This window comes from Microcebus murinus, chromosome 3 (assembly GCF_040939455.1).
Source record: "Microcebus murinus isolate Inina chromosome 3, M.murinus_Inina_mat1.0, whole genome shotgun sequence".
NCBI classification, from domain to species: Eukaryota; Metazoa; Chordata; class Mammalia; order Primates; family Cheirogaleidae; genus Microcebus; species Microcebus murinus.
In genome coordinates, this window is record NC_134106.1 from 35,141,142 (window position 1) to 35,163,724 (window position 22,583).

Genomic DNA, 22,583 nt, shown 5'->3' on the forward strand with positions numbered 1-22,583 from the left:
ATCTTTGAGGCTCCTCCAGGAAACATGTGGGGAGATGGGAGGGGGTAAAGATGGGCCTCCTGCAGCCCCCAGTGCTGGGAGCCCCCAAAGCATGTCTCACTTCCTCACCCTCCCAAGGAGCTGAGTGGCCCCCTGCCCACCTCCCTGGTGGCAGAGACCAGAAGGACCCTGGGGAAAGTGGCAGAGGGGCTCTTTGGAACCCTTGCATCTGGGTCATTTTTTTTATTTAATAGACTTTAGTTTTTAGAGTTTTAGGTTCACAGCAAAATTGGGCAGAAAGTACAGAATTCTCATAGACCCTCTTCCTCCCCCATTATGGATATGTCTCACCAGCCCGGTTCGTGTGTTACAATCAGCATTGACACCATCAGCACCAAAGTCCATAGTTGACATTAGAGCTCGCTCTTGGTGTTGTACAAATGCATTGGTGGTTTTGGCCCAGTGTATAAATGACATGCATCCACTGTTATAGTATCATACAGCTTAGTGTCATTGCCCTAAAAATAATCTGTGCTCCACCTGCTCATCTCCCTTCCCCCAACCCCGGGTGACCACTGATCTTTTTACTGTCTCTATAGTTTTGCCTTTTCCAGAATGTCCTATAATTGGAATTGTACAATATGTAGCCTTTTCAGATTGGCTTCTTTCACTTAGTAATATTCATTGAAGTTTCCTCTAGGTCTTTCCATAGATTGACAGCTCATTCTTCTAGTACTGAATAATATTCCCTTGTCTGGGTGTACCAAGTTTCTGTATCCATTCACCTACCAAAGGACATCTCAGTTGCCTCCAAGCTTTGGCAATTATGACTGAAGCTGCTATAAATACCTGTGTGTTGGGTTTTGTGTAGACATAGTTTTCAACTAATTTGGGTAAGTACCCAGGAGCATGACTGCCAGATCTTACGGTAAGAGTGTGTTTCATTCTGTAAGAAGCCCCACACTGTCTTCCCAAGTGGGGGTACTGCTTTGCATTCCTATTAGCAAGAAACGAGTTCCTGTTTCTCTACATCATCATCAACATCAGGCATTGGCAGTGTTCGGATTTTGGCCATTTTAATAGGCGTGTAGTGGGATCTCATTGTTGTTTTAATTTCTAATTCACAATTCCCTAATGACATAGGATGTTGCGCTGGGTCGCTTTTAAGGCAGGTTTTCCTCCAATAATCCTGAGATTGTATTAATTTCCTTTCTTATCAAGGGTCAAGGCACCCAGACGGAGAGATACCTGGATCTCAGGCTCTGCTGTCACCAGCTCACCATTGGCCTTGACAAGTCACTTTGCCAACCTGGCCCTCGGTTTCCCAGCCTAAGAAATGGAGCTCACAGAACTCTTCCCACCTGAGGGGGGTGCAGGGGTCTCTGTCCAATAGGGATGAGAGTCATGGCACGATGGTCAGTGGTGACTGACGCAAGAGACCACAGCCTGCCTCGCCCGTGCTGGGCCAGAGTGACTGCAAACTGTGGAGCCCAGCAGGCTAGAGCTGGGGGAAGGTTGGGATGTTGCCTCCCAACCCTGTAGTCCCCAGTGGATCCACAAGCTCTTCAGGACTAGCCAGCAGGGGATGGCCCTGTCCATGCATCTGCTGCAGGGATGTAGGGAGGCCTTGTGAAAGGACGCAGGGCAGGGCTCAGCAGAGAGTCCCTGGCCACTCAGTGTTCCTCCAGCTCCGCTGTCCATCTGCTGTATGCCTGGGACCAGAGGCTTAGAAAACAGGACAGGCAGTGGTGGGGCAGGCAGATTGCAGGCAAACCCCAGGTAGAGGCCCTCATCTTTGCCCCATAGGAAAAGAGTCAGTGCTTTGGAAAGCTTAGCTCAACTGGAGAAAGGGCTCCAAAGCCTGAGGCCTGGCCCGAGCCCCTCAGAGGCCACCCCAGCCAGTGGGAGGGGGGTAGGATGAGTGAGGCTGGACCCCCTTCCCAGGGCAGTGACCCCTCCAATTCCCTTCTGGGGTCCTCGGGCCCTTCAGCCTCTTGCGCCCAGCCAGGCCCTGCCCCAAACAGCAAGACCCAACAAAACCATACCTCCTCCCTGCCAACTTTCATTACCTCTTTCTTTTTTGGCAAAACAGAAAAATAACAGAATTGTTCATAATCCCAAGTGCTCAGACAACATCTGTTGACATTTAAAATAATAATAATAATAATAAATACACATGGTAGGAAAGTCAAACAGAAGAAAAAGTTGTAAAATAAAAGTAAAACTCTCCTCCACACTTTCTCCAACCTCTCTCTGAAGGTGACCCATTTACAGTTTCTCATGGAGTCTGCCAGAAAAAAAGTGTTATGGCTACAGGCAGCACATACCTACACACATGTGTCTGCAAAAGAGAATATACAGGGCTGGGTGTGGTGGCTCATGCCTGTAATACTAGCACTTTGGAAGGCTGACGGGAGGATCACTTGAGGCCAGGAGTTTGAGACCAGCCTGGGCAACACAGTGAGACCCCATCTCTACAAAAAAGAGAAAAATTAGCTGGGTGTGGTGGCATGAAACTGTAGTCCCAGCTACTCAGGAGGCCAAGGCAAGAGGATTTCTTGAGCCCAGTAGTTTGAGGTTGCAGTGAGCTATGATTGTGTCACTGTACTCTAGCAGTAACAGAGGGAGACCCTGTCTCCAAAAAAAAAAAAAACACCACACACACACACACACACACACACACACACACACACACACACACACACAGAGGCAATGAGGCTGTGCTATAACACGGGGTTCTTTCCTTACTCTTGTAACTTTACCTCACAGCTTAGACATCCTTCTGGTCAGTCCGCACATGAAGACCCAGCCCACTCTCTGGCCTCATGGAACCTGCCATTTTATGGACATGCTGTCATGGGGCTGGTCCCTGCAAACAGGCCTCTATCTGGTTACAGCCTCTTGTTAGAGCATTTTTAATGCTCATTCACCTCTTTCCTAATCACCTCTGGTCACCACTGGGCCCAAATCTCTTTGGCCCACCACAGAGCCCAGAAATCAGAGTCAGCCATGTGAGCAGACAGGGTGAGATGGCAGAAGCGGGGCTGGGGGCCTTTCTCCCAGAGCCCTGTGGAAGGAGTGGGGCAAGACAGCAGGCGGGGCTGGAGCGCTGAGGGGCAGCCTGCAGTCCCCAGGCCAGGCCAGTGCGGGCTGGAGCCTTCCAGGGTTGTGGGCTGACAGGCCAGGTCACCCTGAGGGTGGCCCTGTTGTCCCCTCTTCCTCCCTTATTAACCCCTCCCCTCACAGGGTGGAAAGATGAGGGTGCCATCCTTCTGGGAGGACACTGCCCTCGTGCTGATCAGAAACTTTTTTAAAGCAGAGAAAGATATTCACTTCAATGGACGCCATCGCCTCTACCCACACTGACCTGGATGAAAAATGCTGGCCTGTTATTAACAGTTCTGGGCTAGGAATCAGCAATTCACAGTTGCAGTCCAGGCCCTGCAGGATCTTGGGAAAGCCATTTCTCTGGGCCTTAGTTTTCTCACCTGTAAAATGGGGGGGAATGCTTGCTCTAGCAATACCCTGAAAAGGCAGCAGGTAGCTGACATTTACTGACCACCGAACGCGTGCCAGGCACTAAGCCAGGCCCAGCACACACATGCAATCCTCTCACTTACACTGAGGAAAACACGATGGCTATTCCCACTCTGCAGATGAGAAAACTGAGGCTTAGGTCCATGAGTTGCCTGAAGTCACTCAACTCTGGTTGAGTGACTCCAGAGACCCTGCTCTTAACATATCACACTATTGTTCTCTGTAAAGGATTCCATTCCATTCTATTCAGTTATTCCATCAACTAGCAGTTAAAAGCACCCATTCTATGCCAGCCCCTGAGTGAGCCACAGCCTTTATTTGAACACCGAGTGGCTGCCCAGCTGGCTCTGTGCTCCAGCAGGCGGAGGGTGGGAGGCAGAAGAGTTCCTGCTCTCCAAGAGCCCCGAGGTGTAGGGAAACAGGACTCAGCCTCCAGAGGGTGTGAACACAGGCTCTGCCACCAGCCACTTCCAGGGTGCGGCTGTGTAACCATGGAGAGTGTAACCTCTCTCTGCTGGGGTTCTCCCTCACATAGTGGCAGTAACGCCACCTTCTAGGGTAAGCGGGAGGATGACATACCATAAAGTGAGGACTCCTCGAGGGACTGGGTTTGGCAGAGTGTGACCCATAAATTGTGGCCATTATTATTAAAATGAGCAAGTGGAGAACAAGGGTCAATTGTGCATGGCCAGGTGTCCAGCTGTGTGTCCAAAGGTGCCTCGAGGGTTCAGAGCAGGGAGCAAGGCCCGGAGTGGACAGGGAGGCTCCCAGGAGAGAGGGCCGCAGGCAGCGCTGAAGGGCTGGGTAGCTGGAGCTGGAAGGAGGCACGGTGTGGGGCAGGGAGGAGGTGCATCTTGGAGTGTATCTGAGAGAGAAACAGAGACAGCTGGCCCCGAGGCCACTGCACAGGTGTGAACAGGTGAGCTGTGAGGTCCATGTGGGTTCGCTGCAGGGTGACGGGCTCTAATGCCATGGAGAGGCCTCTGGGACGCAGAGCCCCCACAGAGTTTAAAGACAGGCCTGAGGCCGGGCGAGGAGGGCCTCATTTGTGGGGGAAGCCCGGCCTACAGCAGTCCAGGGGAGCCCCAGGGAGACCCTGGCTAGGCTCTCCTCCTGGTCCTGTCGCTTGGGCTGGGGCCAATGCAAATGGCAACTCCTATGGTGCTCTTATGACCCTTGGCCTCGGCCTGTGTGCCCCCATTATCACCCTGCAGGACTAAGGTGGCGGGAATGGAGGACCGGAAGGGCCTCCTGTCCAGGGCCTGCCTGTGGCGGGGCAGGGAGGGCTCAGAGCCGTGTTTACATTTTCCCTCCTTTCCCTCCTGGTGGCCGGGCCAGCCTGGCAGTTACACCACTGCGGTTTGCTGGCCCAGGGAGGGCCCCCGTTACATAACCTGACACAACCGCCCTACAACACACACACTATCTCTCACACACACACAGGCCACCGCACGCGCTCAGTCACTCCACACTCGCCCCACACGCCACTGCACGCATGCACAGAGACGTACCCACACACACTCACGCACACGCTCTCGCACACACTCGTCCTCAAAGGATTTCTGCTGCCCCCATCCCAGTTGCACAGGCAGGGCCTCCCCACGGTTTTGGTGGGAGCATCGTCCCACCCACCTGCCCCTCCGGCCACAGGGGCCCTGAGCCCAGTGGGACTGACCCAGGCCTACCCTGGGGCTCCCAGGTGACAGCCTCAAACTTTGGCAGCAGTCCAGGTGGAGGACAACTAGGGCAGGATCTGAGAACAGGGCAGGGACATGGAGGAAGACCAGGCCCCAGGGTGGAGCCCCTGAGACGGGGACTCCAGAAACTCAGAACAGGCAAAAGGCAGGGGGGTGGAGGCAGTGGCCTCTGAGGCAGGGTGGCTGGGGGTATTAAGTGCAACACCTTTGCAGGGCTACAGTGATACCAGGTTCAAACTTTTAAATGCATGTTTCCTTCCCCAGAGACTCGTGAGCAGCCCTGAGACCCAGCGATGCTACTTCTAGGGGTTCACCCGATGGAGATACCCGAAGGCCCGAGTATAAACATGTCTGTGCTGCTTTGTTTGCAAAGCAAAACGGCGTGGAGCCTCGGCACCCATCTCTGGGGCCCTCATAACAGGCGTCCACGCAGCCCACACGCTGAGTGAGGAGGGTGGGCCGATGGACGGGAGCTACAATATGACCTCATTTTGTCAACCGAAACCATATATGAATGTGTGTGCATAAATATTTATAGATAGCCGCATAACCAAGTCTCTGGAATGCCTCACACAAAGGGGTTACCACAGGGTCACCTTTGCTGAGTGGGACCGAGGAGGCAGGTTAAGAGGGACCTTTCCATTTGTCCACATAGGAATCCAGTGTGTGCTGTCGGGTTATTCACAACAAGCAGGCATCAGTTTGGAATAAGAGGAAAAAATCCATGAGAGGCCCCCTCTACCAAGAAACAGTGTATCTTTCCCTCTTTTGAGCGCAGGGGTGCTCAGCTGCCTCCACGGGGGCCTGAGGTGGCATCACGGCCCTGCCATTCATGAGGCGGGAGATCTTGAGCAAGTGACTTCTGTTCTGAGCTTCATTTTCCTCATCTGTGAGATGGGAGGGAACAGCGCCAGTCTCACAGGGGAGTCTGGTTTTGTTGTATGCAGTTATTGAGGCCCTGCTAGGAGCCAGGCTTGGGGGCTGCAAGGAGGAACACAGTGTTCTTGCATTGAAGGAACTTGCAGGCTAGAGAGGAAGACAGACGTAACCAGCTGTCGTAGGACAACGTGACAGATATGTGCTTGATAAAGGCCTGCACAGGGGCCCGGGTGGGCCAGGGAGGGGTGGAGGGGCAAGATCTGAGGTTGAGATTCAGCCTGGGCTGGCTGCGGAGGGGAGAGGTGAGGAGCAGGGGATGACAGGGGTGTCCCTGGCACAGGCAGAGGGAAGGCAAAGGACCAGGGGTGTGAACGGCATCATTAGGAATTCTTGGCGCTCCCAGGCAGGTGAGCTCGTGAGCATGGGGCTGCCAGAGCCTGGAGGATTAGAACTGTGGGTGAGGAGACCCTTCTCAGCATCACAGGGCAGGGGGCTATGATCACAGAAGTGTTTTAGTAGCTAGCCGCAGAGGAACGGTGGCCGAGGGGAGGGTCAGCCGGGGGCTCCTGGTTTACCAGGCGTCCTGGTGACAGCAGGCGAGGCCTGAGTTGCAGGGGCCGCAGACAGAGAGAAAGGGGCAAAGTCAAGGCCTACTGAGAAAACAGTCAAGGGTTTTGGAGACCTAGGAGGGAAGGGGACAGGGGTCCTCAAACTTTTTCAACAGGGGGCCAGTTCACTGTCCCTCAGACCGTTGGAGGGCCGGACTATAGTTTAAGAAAAACTATGAACAAATTCCTATGCACACTGCACATATCTTACTTTGAAGTGAAAAAACAAATGGGCAAAAACCCCCACATGTGGCCCACGGGCCGGGCCGTAGTTTGAGGATGCCTGGGGTAGAGGGAGGGAGTGAGAGAAAAGAAAAGGTACGTGCCAGGTCTTGACATGAGTGACTAGAGAGACGTGGTGCTCCGTCTTTGGGGACAGGGACAACTGGAGGAGTTGGTGTGAGGTGCCTCTGGGAGGAGGCGGTCTGGGCTGCTGGGCGGGGCTGGGGGGTGCCACCGCACGTGGGCAGTCAGGTGGCGCTCAGCCCCTCACCGTCTCCTCCGCTGGCACTTACGGTCTGCCAGATGAAGTGCTCAGTAGTTCTGGAATGTTTTGGATTCTCTTGGCTTCTGGAAGGAGGGAGTGCTATCAAGGGCATCATGGATGTGTCCCAGGGATTGTTGCAAAAACCATGAGGCTTCCTTCCTGGCAGCTGTTTGCATTTTAATAGAACATTCTAGTCTAGCAGTGCTGTTCAATAGGACTTTCTGTGATGATAGAAATGTTCTGTGCTGTTTAATGCAATAGACCCTAGCTCCGTGAGCCTATGTGGCTAGTGGGACTGAGGAAGTGAGTTTTAATTTTTTTTTAATTTTAGCCAGATGCAGTGGCACACCCTGTAGTCTCAAGCTACTCAGGAGGCTGACACAGGAGGATCGCTCGAGCCCAAGACTTGAGACCAGCCTGGGCAACATAGTGACACCCTGTCTTTAAGAATAAATAAATAAGGCTGGGCACAGTGGCTCACGCCTATAATCCTAGCACTCTGGGAGGCCGAGGCGGGTGGATTGCTCAAGGTCAGGAGTTCAAAACCAGCCTGAGCAAGAGTGAGACCCCATCTCTACTAAAAATAGAAAGAAATTAATTGGCCAACTAAAAATATATAGAAAAAAATTAGCTTAGCATGGTGGTGCATGCCTGTAGTCCCAGCTACTTGGGAGGCTGAGGCAGCAGGATTGCTTGAGCCCAGGAGTTTGAGGTTGCTGTGAGCTAGGCTGACGTCACTGCACTCTAGCCCAGGCAACAGAATGAGACTGTCTCAAAAAAAAAAAAAAAGAATAAATAAATAAAGTTTAATTTAATTAATTTAAATTTAAATAGCCACGTGTGGGGGTTTGGTGGGGGCAGACCGTGGGGACTTCCTGACTCCCTTCAGATTGGGCACATGCTGATTAGGAGAAGAAAACAAAAACCCAAGACAGCAGTAATAAACCATTGTATCACACTTTCTTTATGCTGTGTTCTGTTCTCACTACGTGGGTCCTGATAACCTTTTGAGATAGGCCCTGACATTTCATAGATGAGGAAATCAAGGCACAGAGGGTGTGAGTGGCTTGCTCATGGTCCCCTAGTGGTAGTAGCAGAGTGGGGCTTTGAGCCCAGGCAGCTGGCCAGGCTGCTAACCACTCTGCCAGCCTGCACATCCTTTCCTCTGTGGGAGCCTGAGGCTCCTGGACACTTCACACAGTATCATATTCCGACCCTCAAGCGGCTTGGGGTCATAGGAACTGCATCATCGCCCCATTTCATAGACGATATACCTGAGGCTCAGGGTCGCACAGGTAGGAAGCAGCAGTGGGCTGAGATGTGAATCTGGGGCACCCCTGCTTGCCTCCCCTGCATGGTCAGGCCCCTCCGCTGCAGAGGGGACACCTGCCCGAGCCCTCTCCTGCCCCAGGCCTGGCAGCGGCTCTGGGCTCCCAAAGCTGTGGTGTGCAAGCTCCTGCCTGTCTGCCCCAAAGACCTTCTGGGCCCTCCTTGAGAAGCCTGCTGGATAGAACACCCAGGGACCAGCTGTGCTGAACCTCTCAGCCCAGAGGAATAGGGGTTTGCTATGGTGGGAACTGATACAGCTTTTACCAACAGCCCTATCGGCACAGCCCAAACCCAGGGACCAGTGTCCCGGATTTTCTTTTCCCAGTTGTTCAGGTGGAATCTCGGCAATTGGGAAGTCTTCAGAGGGGTGCACCCACCTCCTCTGAGCCTCACTTTTCTCATCTATGGAGTGAGAAGGCTACACTAGGTCCGTGGTATGTATGTATGTATGTATTTTTTTTTTTAGAGTTTATTTTTTATTTTTTTGTTTTTATTTTTTTTTTTGAGACAGAGTCTCGCTTTGTTGCCTAGGCTAGAGTGAGTGTGTATGTATGTATTTATTAAATGGAGACAGGGTTTCACTCTGTTGCTCAGGCTGGAGTGTAGTAGCGTGATCGTAGCTCACTGCAACCTCCATCTCTTGGGCTCAGGCCATCCTCCACCTCAGCCCCCCAAGTAGCTGGGACTACAGGCACATGCCACCACACCTGGCTAATTTAAAAATATATTTTTTGTAAAGATGGAGTCTTACCATGTTGCCCAAGCAGTTCTCTCACTTTGGCCTCCCAAAGTGCTGGGATTATAGGAGTGAGCCACCATGCCCGGTCAACTAGTGGTTTTTAAACCTTTTTTAGCATTAAAATTATTTTCATGGCTGAGTGTGGTGGCTCATGCCTATAATCCTAGCACCATGGGAGGCCGAGGCAGGAGGATTGCTTGAGGTCTGGAGTTCGAGACCAGCCTGAGCAAGAGTGAGACCCTGTCCCTACTATAAATAGACAGAAATTAGCTGGATAACTAAAAATAGAAAAAATTAGCCAGGCATGGTGGCACATGCCTGTAGTCCCAGCTACTCTGGAGGCTGAGGCAGGAGGATCACTTGAGCCCAGGAGTTTGAGGTTGCTGTGAGCGAGGCTGACGCCACAGCACTCTAGCCCGGGCAACAAAGGGAGACTGTCTCAAAAAAAAATTTTTTTTTTTTTCATAAGAAATCATATGTTACCCAAGTCTACTATTTGCACCATCACCAGATAAATCATTTTAAAATGCAAATGTGGTTATCTTACTCCCTGGCTTAAAAGTCCTCAGTGGTTTCTCCCTGTTCTGGGGACAGTGTCTGCCTCAAGAAGCTTAGAGTCTAGGGAGGAAACACAATATATGCATAAACAAAGGCATCTGAAATACGTCAGAGGATGACTAATGCTAGGGAAAACAATAAAGCAGGATACAGACCAGGGGTAGTAGCTCACATGTGTAATTCCTTGGGAGGCCAAGGTAGGAGGATCGCTTGAGGCCAGGAGTTCGAGACCAACCTGGGCAACATAGCAATACCTTGTCCCTACCAAAAAATAAAAGAGGATAATAAAGCAGGATGAGAGAGAAGGAATGCCAGATGGGCCTGTTGTTTTAGAGAGGGTGGTCTGGGTGGCCCCCTGAAAGACTATAGCCAGCAGGAAGTTGAAGGAAACACCTGTGTGGAAGAGCATGGCAGAAGTAACAGCAAGTGCAAAGGCCCTGAGACAGAGAGCAAGCCCAGCCCAATCAAGGCCCGGCAAGGAGGCCGATGGGGCTAGAGCAGGATGAGGGAAGCAGAAGCCAGTTCAGAAAGGTGGAGGGATGGGGAGCTTGTAGGCCTTGTTAAGATTTTGGATTGTATTCTGAGTGAGGATTTTGAGCAGAAGAGTGATTTAAACTAATTGTGGGGTTTTGTTTTGTTTTGGTTTTGTGACAGGGTATTGCTCCGTCACCCAGGCTGGAGTGCTGTGGCATCATTATAGCTCACTGCAGCTCCAACTTCTGGGCTCAAGAGATCTTCCTGCCTCAGCCTCCTGAGTAGCTGGGACTACACATGTGCAATACTATGCCCGGCTAACTTTTTTAGGTTTTGTAGAGACAAGGCCTTGCAACATTACCCAGGCTGATCCCAAACTTCTGGGCTTGAGTAATCCTCCTGCCTCGGCCTCCCAAAGTGCTAGGGTTACAGGCATGAGCCACTGTGCCCCAGCTTAATTGTGTTTTAAAAGCACAGATGAGGCAGGTCACAGTCTGCCCTGGAATGAAATCCTGGAAGGCTTCTTGGAGGATCTATGTTTTACAGACAGGTGGGAGGGGAGTAAGGCAGGTAGAGAGGAGTCAGAAAAGGCAGCCTGGGGTGATTCGAAGGAGCAAAAGCTCAGATTCGTTTGGATTCTGCCTCAACCATTGCTTAGCCACATAGCCTTGGGCATATAACAACTTCTTTTAGCTCAGTTTCCTCATCTTTGAAATGGGAATATCAACAGTACCTCTAGTCGTGGGTTGCTAATAAGGACTATATTAACGTATGTAAACCTTTAGTATATAATATGAACTCCATAAATAGTAACTGTTAGAATTGTTAAGGCATTAACAATTCCTCGGGGAGGGGGCTGTGGAAGATCAGGATACCTTACAGTAATAGTAACAGCAGCTAATACTTTTTGAACTTGTATCACCTCTAGGCCCTCAGCAAAGCCCTTTGCCTCATATTATCTCACTTAATCTTTGTAACAACAATGGATTAACCCATTTTTCATATGAAGAAAGTGAGGTTCAAAGAGGCTGTGAACTGTGCTCAGTGTCACCCAATGAATAACTGGCAGCACCTGGGGACCCATTTCTCCCATCTGATTCCAGCTCCAGCTCTTTCCACTTAGGATACCATGCTGGGCTCTGAAGTGAAAGGTCCAACTGAGTCCCCTTTCCAAGAGTGTTTGAATTCGCATAAGTTGGGAGGAGGGGTAGGGTTGAGGGCAATTTTTTTACATTGAAAAAGTTAATCTAAAACATTTAACTAAAATATTAAAAAGTTGCAAGGATAATATAAGAAGACAACACTGCAGAAATCATCGAACCAAAGACAGTTGACCCTTGAACAACACAGGTTTGAACTGCATGGGTCTACTCTGCATTTTCTCAACCAAACACAGATAAAAAATACAGTATTCACAGGCTGTGAAACCCCTGTATTAATATACGGAGGGCCAGATTCCGCAGGGCCCACTGCAGGACTTGAGTAGGTGCAGATTTGGGTATATGGAAGTGGGTGGGTTCCTGGAAGCAATCCCCCACGCGCATACCGAGGGACAATTGTCTATGATGCTCTAATAGGGGCTTACTGAATGGGCAGGGGGCAGGTGAGAGATCTCTTGGGGGCTGAGCCCACCTCCCCAAGAGCCACCCTGTGCCCTGCTGCTCTGCTTTGTACCCCCAGGCACCCTTGCCTTTCTGCCCACTCTGGATCCATCCCCCGAACCCTTCCACCACGGGGCTTTTGCACTAGCTGCTCCTTTTGCCTGGAAAGCTCTTTTGCTGGCCCTTTGCCCTTCCTGCTTCTTTAGGGGCTTCCTAGACCCTAGGTGAGGCCAGTTTCCCTGAGAGAGCCTCCGCTAGTACCCTGTCCTTCCCCTTTATAGCTGGATTTTGGCTTGTGAGTATACTTTTTGAAAAAATTGAGATATAATTCACATATGATAAAATTCACCAAACTAGACCAGGTTCGGTGCTCACGCCTATAATCTCAGCATTTTGGATGGCCCAGTGGGACGATCACTTAAACCCAGAATTTTGAGATTGGCCTGGGCAACATAGCAAGACCCTGTCCCTACCAAAAATAAAAAAACTTAGCTGGGCATAGTGGCACACTGTAGTCCCAGCTATTTGAGAGGCTGAGGCAGAAGGATGGCTTGAATTGGAGGTTACATTGAGCAATGATGGTGCCACTGCACTTCAACCTTGGCGACAGAGCGAGGTATTGTCTCTAAAACAGAAAAAAAGAAAATTCACCAAAGTGTACAAATGTATACATAATAATATATTCACAAGGTTGTGTGACTGTCACCACTACCTAATTCTAGAACATTTTCATCAACCCCAAAAGAATCCCTGTGTCTATCAGCAGCCATCCCCTCAAGGCTGGGCGCGGTGGCTCACACCTGTAATCCTAGCACTCTGGGAGGCCGAGGCGGCGGATTGCTTGAGGTCAGGAGTTCGAAACCAGCCTGAACAAGAGCGAGACACCATCTCTACTATAAAAATAGAAAGAAATTAATTGGCCAACTAATATATACAGAGAAAAAATTAGCCAGGCATGGTGGCACGTGCCTGTAGTCCCAGCTATTTGGGAGGCTGAGGCAGGAGGATCGCTTGAGCCCAGGAGTTTGAGGTTGCTGTGAGCTAGGCTGACACCACGGCACTCACTCTAGCCTGGGCAACAAGGTGAGACTCTGTCTCAAAAAAAAAAAAAAAAGCCTATGGTCACACAAAGACTAGCACCTTAGTTCATAACAGCATGATTCAACAAAAAGGTACAAATACAAACAACCCAAATGTCCATCCACCAATGAATGGATACACAGAATGCAGTATGTGCATGCAATGGAATGTTATTCAGTCATAAAAAGGAATGAAAGGCTGATTCATGCTGCAACACGCAAAAGCTAGAAAACATGCAGGCTCCATGCAGGCAGGGATGCCGCCTGGCAGCTCACCCCTCTTACTCCAGTGCAGGCATTTGTTAGACCAGGCGCCCTCAAACTACAGCCCGCGGGCCACCTGTGGGTGTTTTTGCCCGTTTGTTTTTTTACTTCAAAATAAGATATGTGCAGTGTGCATAGGAATTTGTTCATAGTTTTTTAAAACTATAATCCGGCCCTCCAACAGTCTGAGGGACAGTGAACTGGCCCTCAGTTGAAAAAGTTTGAGGACCCCTGTGCTAGACAATCAAGAGTGACCTGTGATGTGAATGAAAGGCCTGGCCAGCTGACCCAGCGTCCTGCCCTGCTGCTGTCTGGGCTGAATCGGGGGCAGGGGAGGGGTATCTTCCAACTAGTCTGAATCTCACCTGCTCCGGCCCTCAGCAAAACGTGCCTCCACCGCAGTGTCTCTGACTTCCACCTGCATAACAAACATGTGGCCTGAGAGGTCCATCGAGGCCCACCTAACTCTGGGGCTTGACACTGGTCTGGGCATCCTGTAGGTGCTCAGTGAAGCCCTGCACATTGGCCTGCTGGGAGCTGAAGCGTCACCAGTAGCCAGGCCAGGGAGGGACACCCAGGCAGCAGAGGATCACATGGCCACATACCTCAGCCAAGTTCCTCTCCTCTGAAGCGCACCCCCTCTGCTCAGGTTGTTAGTGGTGCAGGGGAAACAAACAACAGGTTTCCAATTACCCTGCAGCCCCTGCAAGTGGTGCAGGGCTCAGCCACTGCCGCCCTGCAAGCAGTCACCACGGGGACCCTCCCCATAAAACTGGTACTGAGCCCAGTAGAGGTGACACAGGCTGTCCCACAGCCCAGCCCGGCGCCCTGCATAGGGGTCACTGGGAATTCTGCTTCATCAAATATTGCTGGGCCGCAAGGTTTTATTTGAAAATAATTTTAATTAGCCGGAAACTAGGAGTTTAATAAATGGAAAACAGAGAACTTTCCAAGGCCACAGCTGGGAAACACTCGCTTTTTAAAAAATTCCACCTGGCTTCCCAGGCCAGCTAAGCACCCTGACACAAGGGCCCGATTGCCAGAGGAATCCACAAGGAAAACAAAGCTTATTTTTAGAGAAATATTTTAAACTTGGTTTCGGCGAGCTCAGGAGTTTTCTTGTCTGTCTCGAGTCCTTAATATCTTTCCTTCTATTTCAGAGCTGCCTCTCACCCCAGAGGGCACAAGAAGGCCTAGCTGACAAGAGCTATTTCTGCCCAGAGGAAAATAAAAGGGCCCCTCCCCCTCCCCCCAGAGAACGAATTGTTTCTAAAAATGTCCCTGCAGACAGCAAGGGGCACACAAGGCCTGTCCTGGCAGGTGTGCCTGCAATGAAGGTGGGCCTAGGGTCCTCACAGGCAGGGGGCCGTCAGCCACCCTCCCACCCAGCCCTGTCCTGCCCACCGCCCCGCAGGAAGCCGGATGCCAGCCTGGCCGTCATTTCCGGGTTTTGAAAGCAGTTTTTAAACTTGAAAGAGGCACGCTGAGAAGGACTGCTCTTCCTCTGTAGGTGTTGGTAGCTAACACCCGCACCCACATCCAGACACACCCACACGCACACCGCAACACACACATCCAGACCCAAACACACGGCAACACCTCCGGCTTCTGACACCCCACAGACCCCCACAGCTACCCACCCGGCAGCAACTGCCCACAGGCACGCCCCAACCCGCACCTACACTCACGCTCACCTGCATGCACTGCCGCATGTCACAACAGACACACCCACACTCAGGCCTAAACACACTGGAACAGCCCTGGACCCCACGCCCCAAAGACCCACACACCTACCCACACAGCAGCAGAGACACCCAAACCCACACCAACATGCACACACACCCATGCACACACTTACAACAGACACACCCACATCCAAACACACAGCAACACACACCCTCATATCCTACAGACATAATGTACTTCACTCATCAACATCCATGCACAGAAGCACACAGACCCATGCACCAATACTCCCCTACAACACGACACACAGACACAGACTACTGAACACCTGCACACAGGGCAACACCCACAAACGCGTACACACATGCAGACAGGCAAGGACGCACACACACACACATACACACACACACACACACACAAACAGCCCTCCCATAGAGGCACACCCCACAGACCTCCCTCCAGAGACACACGGTTAGACACACACTTTCCAGGTCTAGCAAAGACCGGTAGGGGAGGCTGGGGGACCCAGCTCGCCAGGGCTGGGCCCTGGAGGTGCTGTGGCTTCCCGCTGCCCGGCTTCTTCCTGAGCGGCTGGCCTGTCCAGCACCAGGCCCGCCCCGCCCCGCCCTGCCCCAGCCCTCCCTTCCTCCCTCCCTTCTTGGCCTTGCCAGCAGCACAGAACTGGGACTGCCCTGGATGGCCACCGCTCTGCACAGCCCCCAGGAGTGTGAGGAAGAACAAATAAATACAATCAGATGAGGAAACAGCGATGGGAGGTGAGCCTGACCAGCCTCAGCCCAGCAGCCGGCCAGCCTCCCTCTAAACGTGGCGTCTGCTGCCACTAACTCCAAGGCCGGGGAAGGTGCAGAGCCCCAACTTCCGGTTTCAAGAAAACTCGGTGAGAGTGACATCCGCCCTCACTTGCCACCGCAAGCAAAACTGAAGGAGAGCGGTGCCTGAGGACGGTTCCCTTCCAAGGTCTGGTGCTCCCTCTCCAGCGGCCCCTCCAGCGCGTGTCCACCCCCCTCCCTGGGGTTTCTGTGTCTTTCCTGCCACCAGGCCTGGCTGCTCATCCCGGAGGCTGAGCCGCTGCGGGGCTCACAGTCCTCCATCTGTTCCCACGGGCGGGTGCAGAGCCTCGGCTTTCTCAATAGTGTTTTTGTGTGGCCTTTTTTTTTTTTTTTTAAGTTTTACACACCCAACAGTAGATTCAGACAGTGTGAGGGGTGGGGGGGGGTGGAAAAGATGTATATACACACATCCTTTCTCTGAAATGTGTGGCAAACATTAATTGGGCTGTTTAAAAAAATACCTTAGTCTTCAAACAGCTAGTGGAAAGGCTACTAGGAGACATTCGAAACACCATCACGTTCTGGGTTCACTTTTGCAAGTGACTATGAAGGGACTTTGAGTGTAGCTGCACCTTGGAGCCACAGTCAGTTCTAGATGGGAATCCTGGTTTGTCCTTGCTTGCAATTTTTTGCTTCTCTTCCCTTAATTTACAAGAAAACGTTCCTGAGGGTGACCAAGCAATAGTGGAGTTTTGTTTGCTGTTACTTCCAGCCGCTGCAGAAAGACAATGACCTGGTACCCTCCACTGGTCAGGGCAGAGGAAATTCTGAACGATCCCCTCTAGCTTTCCACGCTCCACTGAGCCTACAGTCTAAAACTTCAGATCCTAGCAGCTGGACTTTCAAACAAACCAATTTTTAAAAAACGAATGTGGCTTACCCCATAAAAAAAGTCTAACATTCCAGCTGATCAAAAGTACTTGTTTAGAAAAATAAGTTTTGGAATGAAGTGGAAACAAGCCCTTTAAAATGCAGCTTAGCCTAAATAGCCCCACATTTTAGACTTTTCCTCCCTGTTGCACATTCTTTATGGTGTAGAGGCCCGGGAGCCTGCAGGGTCTTCACCCTGCCCGAGCCCTCCTTGGCCTGGAGCTTCCCCGCCCCCGCTGCTGAGGCCTTCAGTCAGGGGCCAGCCTCTGGGAGAACTTTGAAACTGTTCCCCATCCCTTTTGGCAGCGCGCACCAAGCACCAAAACGCTCCAGTTAACACCAGTGCAATCATCGTTAACGTGAAACAGCTGCCCCGGGCCTGGTGCTTCTACCAGACTGCACCCCCTCCCCCGCTGGCTCAGCTGTGAGTCACCGGAGACCCTGGCTAATGCAGGGCCGGCAAGCAGGGATGCAAGGATTGATAGAGCCCAGCTGCTGTAGATGAGAGCAAACTATTGCTAAATCTCTTACCTACTTTGCAAAGTGTCTGAACTGTGTGTGTGTGTGTGTGTGTGTGTACGAGCTCGGGGGTGGAGAAGAAAAAAATAAGAATCGGTTAATGAACCTGATTTTGTTTTTAAAATGATTAAAGTTAGGGAAAAACAGTCACCATAGTAAGATTTTGTTCAACTGTTTGAAAACCAGCAGGAAAACTCAATGCAGTCTTGTTTTCTTCCTTTTTCCAGAGACCTGGGTTGGATTTGCTGTTTGGCTAGAGTCCTCTAAAACACAGACACTAATGCCTTTTGCATAAATAACTTGTATGTGCTCATTCCCAGAGGAAGTTGTCTGTGTAAACAAACATCACCCAGATATAAGTTTAACCTGTTTAATCTTCCTTCCCTTCTGCTCCTCTCTGAACAAGGACACAATCAAGCTTTGCAAAATCCAGGCACAACCTCAGTTCAGCCACCCAGGAAAATCCCGGCATAGCCTTCCACCTCCAGCTCAGCACTTAGGTCAAGCAGGCCACAGGCTGGCAGAAAGATCCTCCTCCCCTTCCCCACCCAAGCAGTTGTTTCCTGGGCGTCCCAGCGAAAAATCGGACCTTCAGCTGCCACTGCAGCCACGTGATCCAACCCTGGTGACTCACAGGCGGGCCACACCCCTTCAGGCCTTCCCGCCAGGCCCTGCCACCAGCCAGCCAACTCTGGGATGCATCTTATTACCAAAGGGAACTGCTAACTAATGCCCTTGACAGTCCAAATAATTACTTTCTTTCAGCTAAAAGAACTTGCTATAAAATACATACAGGCACAAGTGGACACACAGCCAGTTCTCCCAATCCTCCCCCACCTTCCCCAAGACGTGGGGGACCGCCTGACAAGGCAGTGGGAAGCTAGACAGCTACACATTTGTTTAAAAAGAAAGCTATCTTACACATTAGTCATCTTTTTTCCCAAAAATTTTATTGGGGGAAAACTACAAAACATTTACAGTACAATGTTTACAGTCACAATTTGTAGTGAACTGATTCCCCAAAATATATTACAACTCAAGTTGACTTATCTTGTTACATTCAAAAACCTACTCTGTCAAAGTAGTCCAGAGAGTACATACATAGTGCTCCAACTGTACCTACGTACAAACAAACTAAAGCTACTGCTCATTCATCCGCTGTCCAGGAAAGCTTGGGAAACATTCCTGCCTTTCTACATGGAAAAAAAAATAGTACAAGTATGGGAATTTTCTGTAATTAAACAAGGCATATTCATGTACTACATACCATTTCAGCGCTAAGAGGTGGCCTCTTCACTTTATATCTATATAAAAAAAAGTGGTAAAAATCTTTTCCTTTTGTGCAGTTGAACCCATCCTACATTCAGATTCTCTCAAGCACTGATAAACAAAATACTTATTTGGTTGAGGAAGATTTAAGGCAAGTTCGGCCCTTCCAAAGGCACTGAGAGACTACCCCCCCCATTATTGCTACATGTCTTGATACTCAAGAGTATGTCACAGTAGAACTGGTGGAACAAAAGCAAATATTTTTTGCTAGTTTATAAAGTTGGAATTAGAAAAGTATGCCACATTTAAGCCTGATTGCAAAGTATGTGGTCATTTTTTCCTTTAAAGTTGGATGGGCTACAACCATTATACATTCTAAGAAAACTCATAAGATGTTCCTCAAACTATTTCCACAGCATCAAGATAGATTTCTGCAAAGAAATCATGCAATCTTTCAAAATTTACGTAAACAAGGAAAGAAATTAATGAAATAAATATTACATACAATCTCTTAAATTAAGAATTTTTACTCATTTACAATAAAATAACCAAGTGAAGTTACAAAAGGCATATATTACTGTGAAAAGAACATACACTCCACATTTTGCCGATTAATAATGGCAATCATAATTTAACATAATAAAAGAATATATATCTATTGCTTTTCATCATACTTGATAAATACAGTATGAACAATTTTCAATGTATACTTTTCACAAGATAATAAATAAGTTAAATAGTTTTCATATTGAGTTGTGGTGCAGTGGTGCGAATCAACTCAAAATAGCTAAAAATTCAGCAGTTATATTCCCCAACAATTACAAACTAAGCTCTGCCCAAGGCTTCCAGAGAGCAGACAAAATGGTTTTAAACTAAACATCCACGAAGTGGTGGCAATGAAACCAGTAACCAGTATGAACCTTTGGAATGCAAGGGTTTGTCCCCCCCCCAAGACATATAACTTTGTTAAAAAAAGAAAAAACACGAAAACCCCTCAACCCTATGGGGCTGAGGGCTAATATCAAGGCATATTCTTGGCAGAAATATTGGATTCTAAAAGCTTATAGGTTTAGCAAGGTGGTGGTTGGCTGGTTTGTTTACACTGGTCTGAGAAACAATTAGGAACTTCTTGATAGGAGTTCCCACATCTGGACTGTAACTAATGCTTTTCAAGTGAAGAGATGGAATGGTGGTTGGTAGCTGCTGGTGCTGGGTTGATTTTTCCTGAAGTCCCAAACTCATCGACACCTAAAAAAGTTTGTTTGGTTTTTTTGTTCTATTCGCATCACAACTGCCCCGTTGTGAATATTTTGTTCATCAACACAAAAAGTTCGTTGGCTTTCTTTTTTGCTCAACAAGAATGAAACTTCGTAATAATAAAAATAATAATAAAAAAACAAAACAAGAGGAAACCGAAAAAGGAGGGGTAGGGCCCCCCTCCCAGCAGAGTTCGAGTCCAAGTGCTCGGTCGGGTCTGCAGTCTGCCTGCGGCCTATGTCACCGCACCCCGCGCCCCCAGCAGGGACTAGAGGACATCCTCCAACACCCCCACAACGGCCTTCCCTTCCTTCCTCCTCACTGGCGCCCTCTTGCCTCAGTCGTCGGAGATGGACAGGCGGCTGAAGATGGGCAGCCGGCGGCCCGGGTCGAGGCTGGGGGACTCGGAGCCGCTGAGGCTGCCGGAGCTCAGGGAGCCGCTCAGGTAGCTGTCGCGGTCCGACAGCGAGTCCGGGGGGCTGGGGGGCGCGTCGAACACGGGCGACTCGGACAGGCGGCGCGGCAGCTGGAAGCTGAAGGGCGGCGAGGGCGGCGCAGCGGCCCCGGCGGGGAGGGGCGCGCTGGGCGGCGCCGGGGGCTGCGCGGGGGGCGCCAGGCCCTGCTGCTGCTGGCTGCGGTAGTAGGCGGCGGCGGCCACGGCGGCGAAGCTGTGGGTCTGGATGGCCAGCGGCGTGATGAGGCTGCTCAGCTCCGGGCCGAAGGCGAAGGCGTTGTTGGCGCAGGAGGCCGACGAGCAAGCGGCGCACGGGGCGCCGGGTGCCAGCAGGTCCTCGGCGCCCCCCGAGCCGTAGAGCAGCGCTGCCGCAGCCGCTGCCGCCGCCGCGGAGGCGCAGCACGTCGGGGCGCCCGAGGGCGTGGAGGCCGCAGAGGCCGAGGAGCAGGAGGAGGCAGAGGAGGAGCAGGAGGAGGCCGAAGAGCAGGAGGGCGGTGGCGGCGTGCGCGACGTGGGGCTGTCAAGCAGCAGCGGCGACTCCAGGCCCCCCGGAGGCTGGTGGTGGCCCGACGGGAAGCCTGAGAAGCTGAGGCTGTGGTGCAGCTTGGGCCGGGGCTCCCGCGGGAAGCCCAGGTGCAGCGCGTCGCGCGTGCTGAAAGTGCGCAGGTCCCCGGAGGCGCCCCCCGACGGTGCGGGCCTCCGCTCCTCCGCGTTGTGGATGAAGTGGCAGCGCGGCCCGTAGGGGCAGAAGCCGATGGTGTGGAAGGTGCGGCACAGCTCCGTCTTGTACTTCGGGTGCCGAGTCAGGCTGCGGAGCTCGTGGAAGCCGTGCGCGAACTGGCACTTCTCGCCATACTTGCACGTGCCGCTCTCCTCGAAGGGCCGGCACAGCTCGGTCTTGTAGCGCGTGGAGTTGATCTGGGAGCCGCCGCCCCCTTTCTGCTGCTGCTGCTGCAGGTGCAGAAGGTGCTGGCTGCGCTCGCCGTTCTCGCTGAACGAGCGGTCCCGGAATTTGTTCTCCTTGTTGAGCAGGGCTGTGCCGCCGCCCCCCGACGGCTCCTTGAGGGTGCTGTAGGAGGCCGGGCCGCCAGCCGCCACGCTGCCACAGCTGCTGCCGTTAGCGGCGCCCGGGAACTTGGGCGAGCAGCTGCCGGGGCTGGGCGCGGGGTGGGCGAGCGCGTGCAGGTTGCTGGCCGAGTGCCGTCTGAGGAAGCCCGGCGCGAAGCCGGAGCTGGGGGCGGCGGCCACGGGCGTCCCCACCGCCTTCTTGTCCAGCATGTTGTTCAGATTGAGGTTGGCCAGGGATTTCTCCGTCTGCCAAAGGGAGGGGAGCGGGGAGAGGATGAAAAACGGAAGAGGGGGGAAGTGCTGGGGCGAGCTGCAGAGAACTCCCAGCCTGGTTCTTCTTTTTCCCCCTTTTTGAGGATTTCGAGTTGGCCTCCACCACCCTCCACCCATGCACGCGCAAAAGCAGCAAGTTCGCGTTGGAAGCAGCGGGTTAGTGGAGGACGCCCACCCCGGGCCGCGCTGGGTCTCGACATGTGATCTTCTGCCCGTGGGCCGCCGGGGTGGGCGGCGCAAACACCGTCCGGGAAGCCCCGGGCAGCGTGGCCGCGGTCGGCTGCGGAGAAACTAAACAGCTACAGCAGCTCCCTCCTGCCCTTCCTCCCTCCCCGGTCCTTCTCCCCGCCTACGAGGCGCTAGCACACACTACTGCAAACTCCGGGACTTTTCCCGACCGAAAGTCAAGGTGGGGAGGGGCCCCCCAAATCCAAGGACAGAGGCAAAGTCTGACAACTCGAATGGCTTCTGCTCGCCCGCCTTCCTCCCTTCCTGCTCCCCGGCGTACCTTGCACAAGAAGTCGATATCGTAGAAGGCGGACAGAAGTGTGGTCGACATGTTTCTGGGTCCCGAAATGGTCGGAGCTGCAGGCAGTGAGGTCGGGAGGAGCCCTCGGGGCGCTGCGGCCGGGCTCGAGCCACGACGAATAACGGGCGAGGGGCGGGGAGGGACCGAAAGTTTGCTGGGGGGCGAGAGGAGAGGCAGAGGGAAGCGGCTCGGACTGGCTAGAGGGTGGCCTGGAGTGCGGAGTCGGGGGAGAGGAGAGGAAAGCTAAGAGGGCTGCTCCGCGCCCTGGGGTGCCCGGCCCGCCCCCCCCCCGCGGAGCCGACGGCAGCTCGCGGACTGCTGGAACTCGGCGGCCCGCGAGCGCGCGCCCTATATAGAGCGGGGAAGCGCGGCAGCGGCAGGGCGGGCGCGCCGGGGGAGGGGACAGAACGCTGACCCCGCCGGGGTCTCCAGGCAACGCCGCCCGCCGGCTCGCGGACGTCAGGCGCCTTCCTGGCCTCCCATTGGCCGCCGCCAATTTTTTTTCCTCTGGGGGAGGGGGCGGGAGGCCTCGGGGCGGGGCGGGCTGCCTGGGCGCCCGGGGCAGCGTGGAGAGCT

The 22,583-nt window shown here is 52.3% G+C and overlaps 1 protein-coding gene and 2 long non-coding RNA genes across 4 annotated transcripts; 1 reads left to right on the forward strand and 2 right to left on the reverse strand.

The window, feature by feature from the left end:
• Positions 1–12,251: 12,251 nt before the first annotated feature.
• Positions 12,252–15,519, reverse strand: LOC105866887 (uncharacterized). Of its 2 annotated transcripts, XR_012918548.1 has the most exons (4): positions 15,370–15,519; positions 13,597–13,649; positions 12,689–12,781; positions 12,252–12,513 (listed from the first exon to the last, which is right to left on the reverse strand). It is a non-coding gene; the product is annotated as an uncharacterized LOC105866887 (long non-coding RNA). The 2 variants fall into 2 exon arrangements; XR_001152067.2 differs by lacking the exon at positions 12,689–12,781.
• A 74-nt stretch (positions 15,520–15,593) lies between these two features.
• LOC105866884 (uncharacterized) lies at positions 15,594–19,416 on the forward strand. Its single transcript, XR_001152066.3, has 2 exons — positions 15,594–15,895; positions 17,564–19,416. It is a non-coding gene; the product is annotated as an uncharacterized LOC105866884 (long non-coding RNA).
• ZFP36L2 (ZFP36 like 2 zinc finger CCCH-type) lies at positions 18,938–22,352 on the reverse strand. The gene is made up of 2 exons (XM_012756503.2): positions 21,987–22,352; positions 18,938–21,451 (listed from the first exon to the last, which is right to left on the reverse strand). The coding sequence occupies exons 1-2, from the start codon at positions 22,035–22,037 to the stop codon at positions 20,021–20,023; spliced, it is 1,482 nt and encodes a 493-aa protein (XP_012611957.2). The 5' UTR covers positions 22,038–22,352; the 3' UTR covers positions 18,938–20,020.
• Between the last annotated feature and the right edge of the window lie 231 nt (positions 22,353–22,583).

Bases quoted from the DNA above. Each gene is read 5' to 3' on its own strand.
- ZFP36L2 (XM_012756503.2), bottom strand. From the start codon at position 22,037: ATGTCGACCACACTTCTGTCCGCCTTCTACGATATCGACTTCTTGTGC. The intron at 21,452-21,986 runs GTACGCCGGGGA...TCCCTTTGGCAG, and splicing joins ATATCGACTTCTTGTGCAAG to ACGGAGAAATCCCTGGCCAA.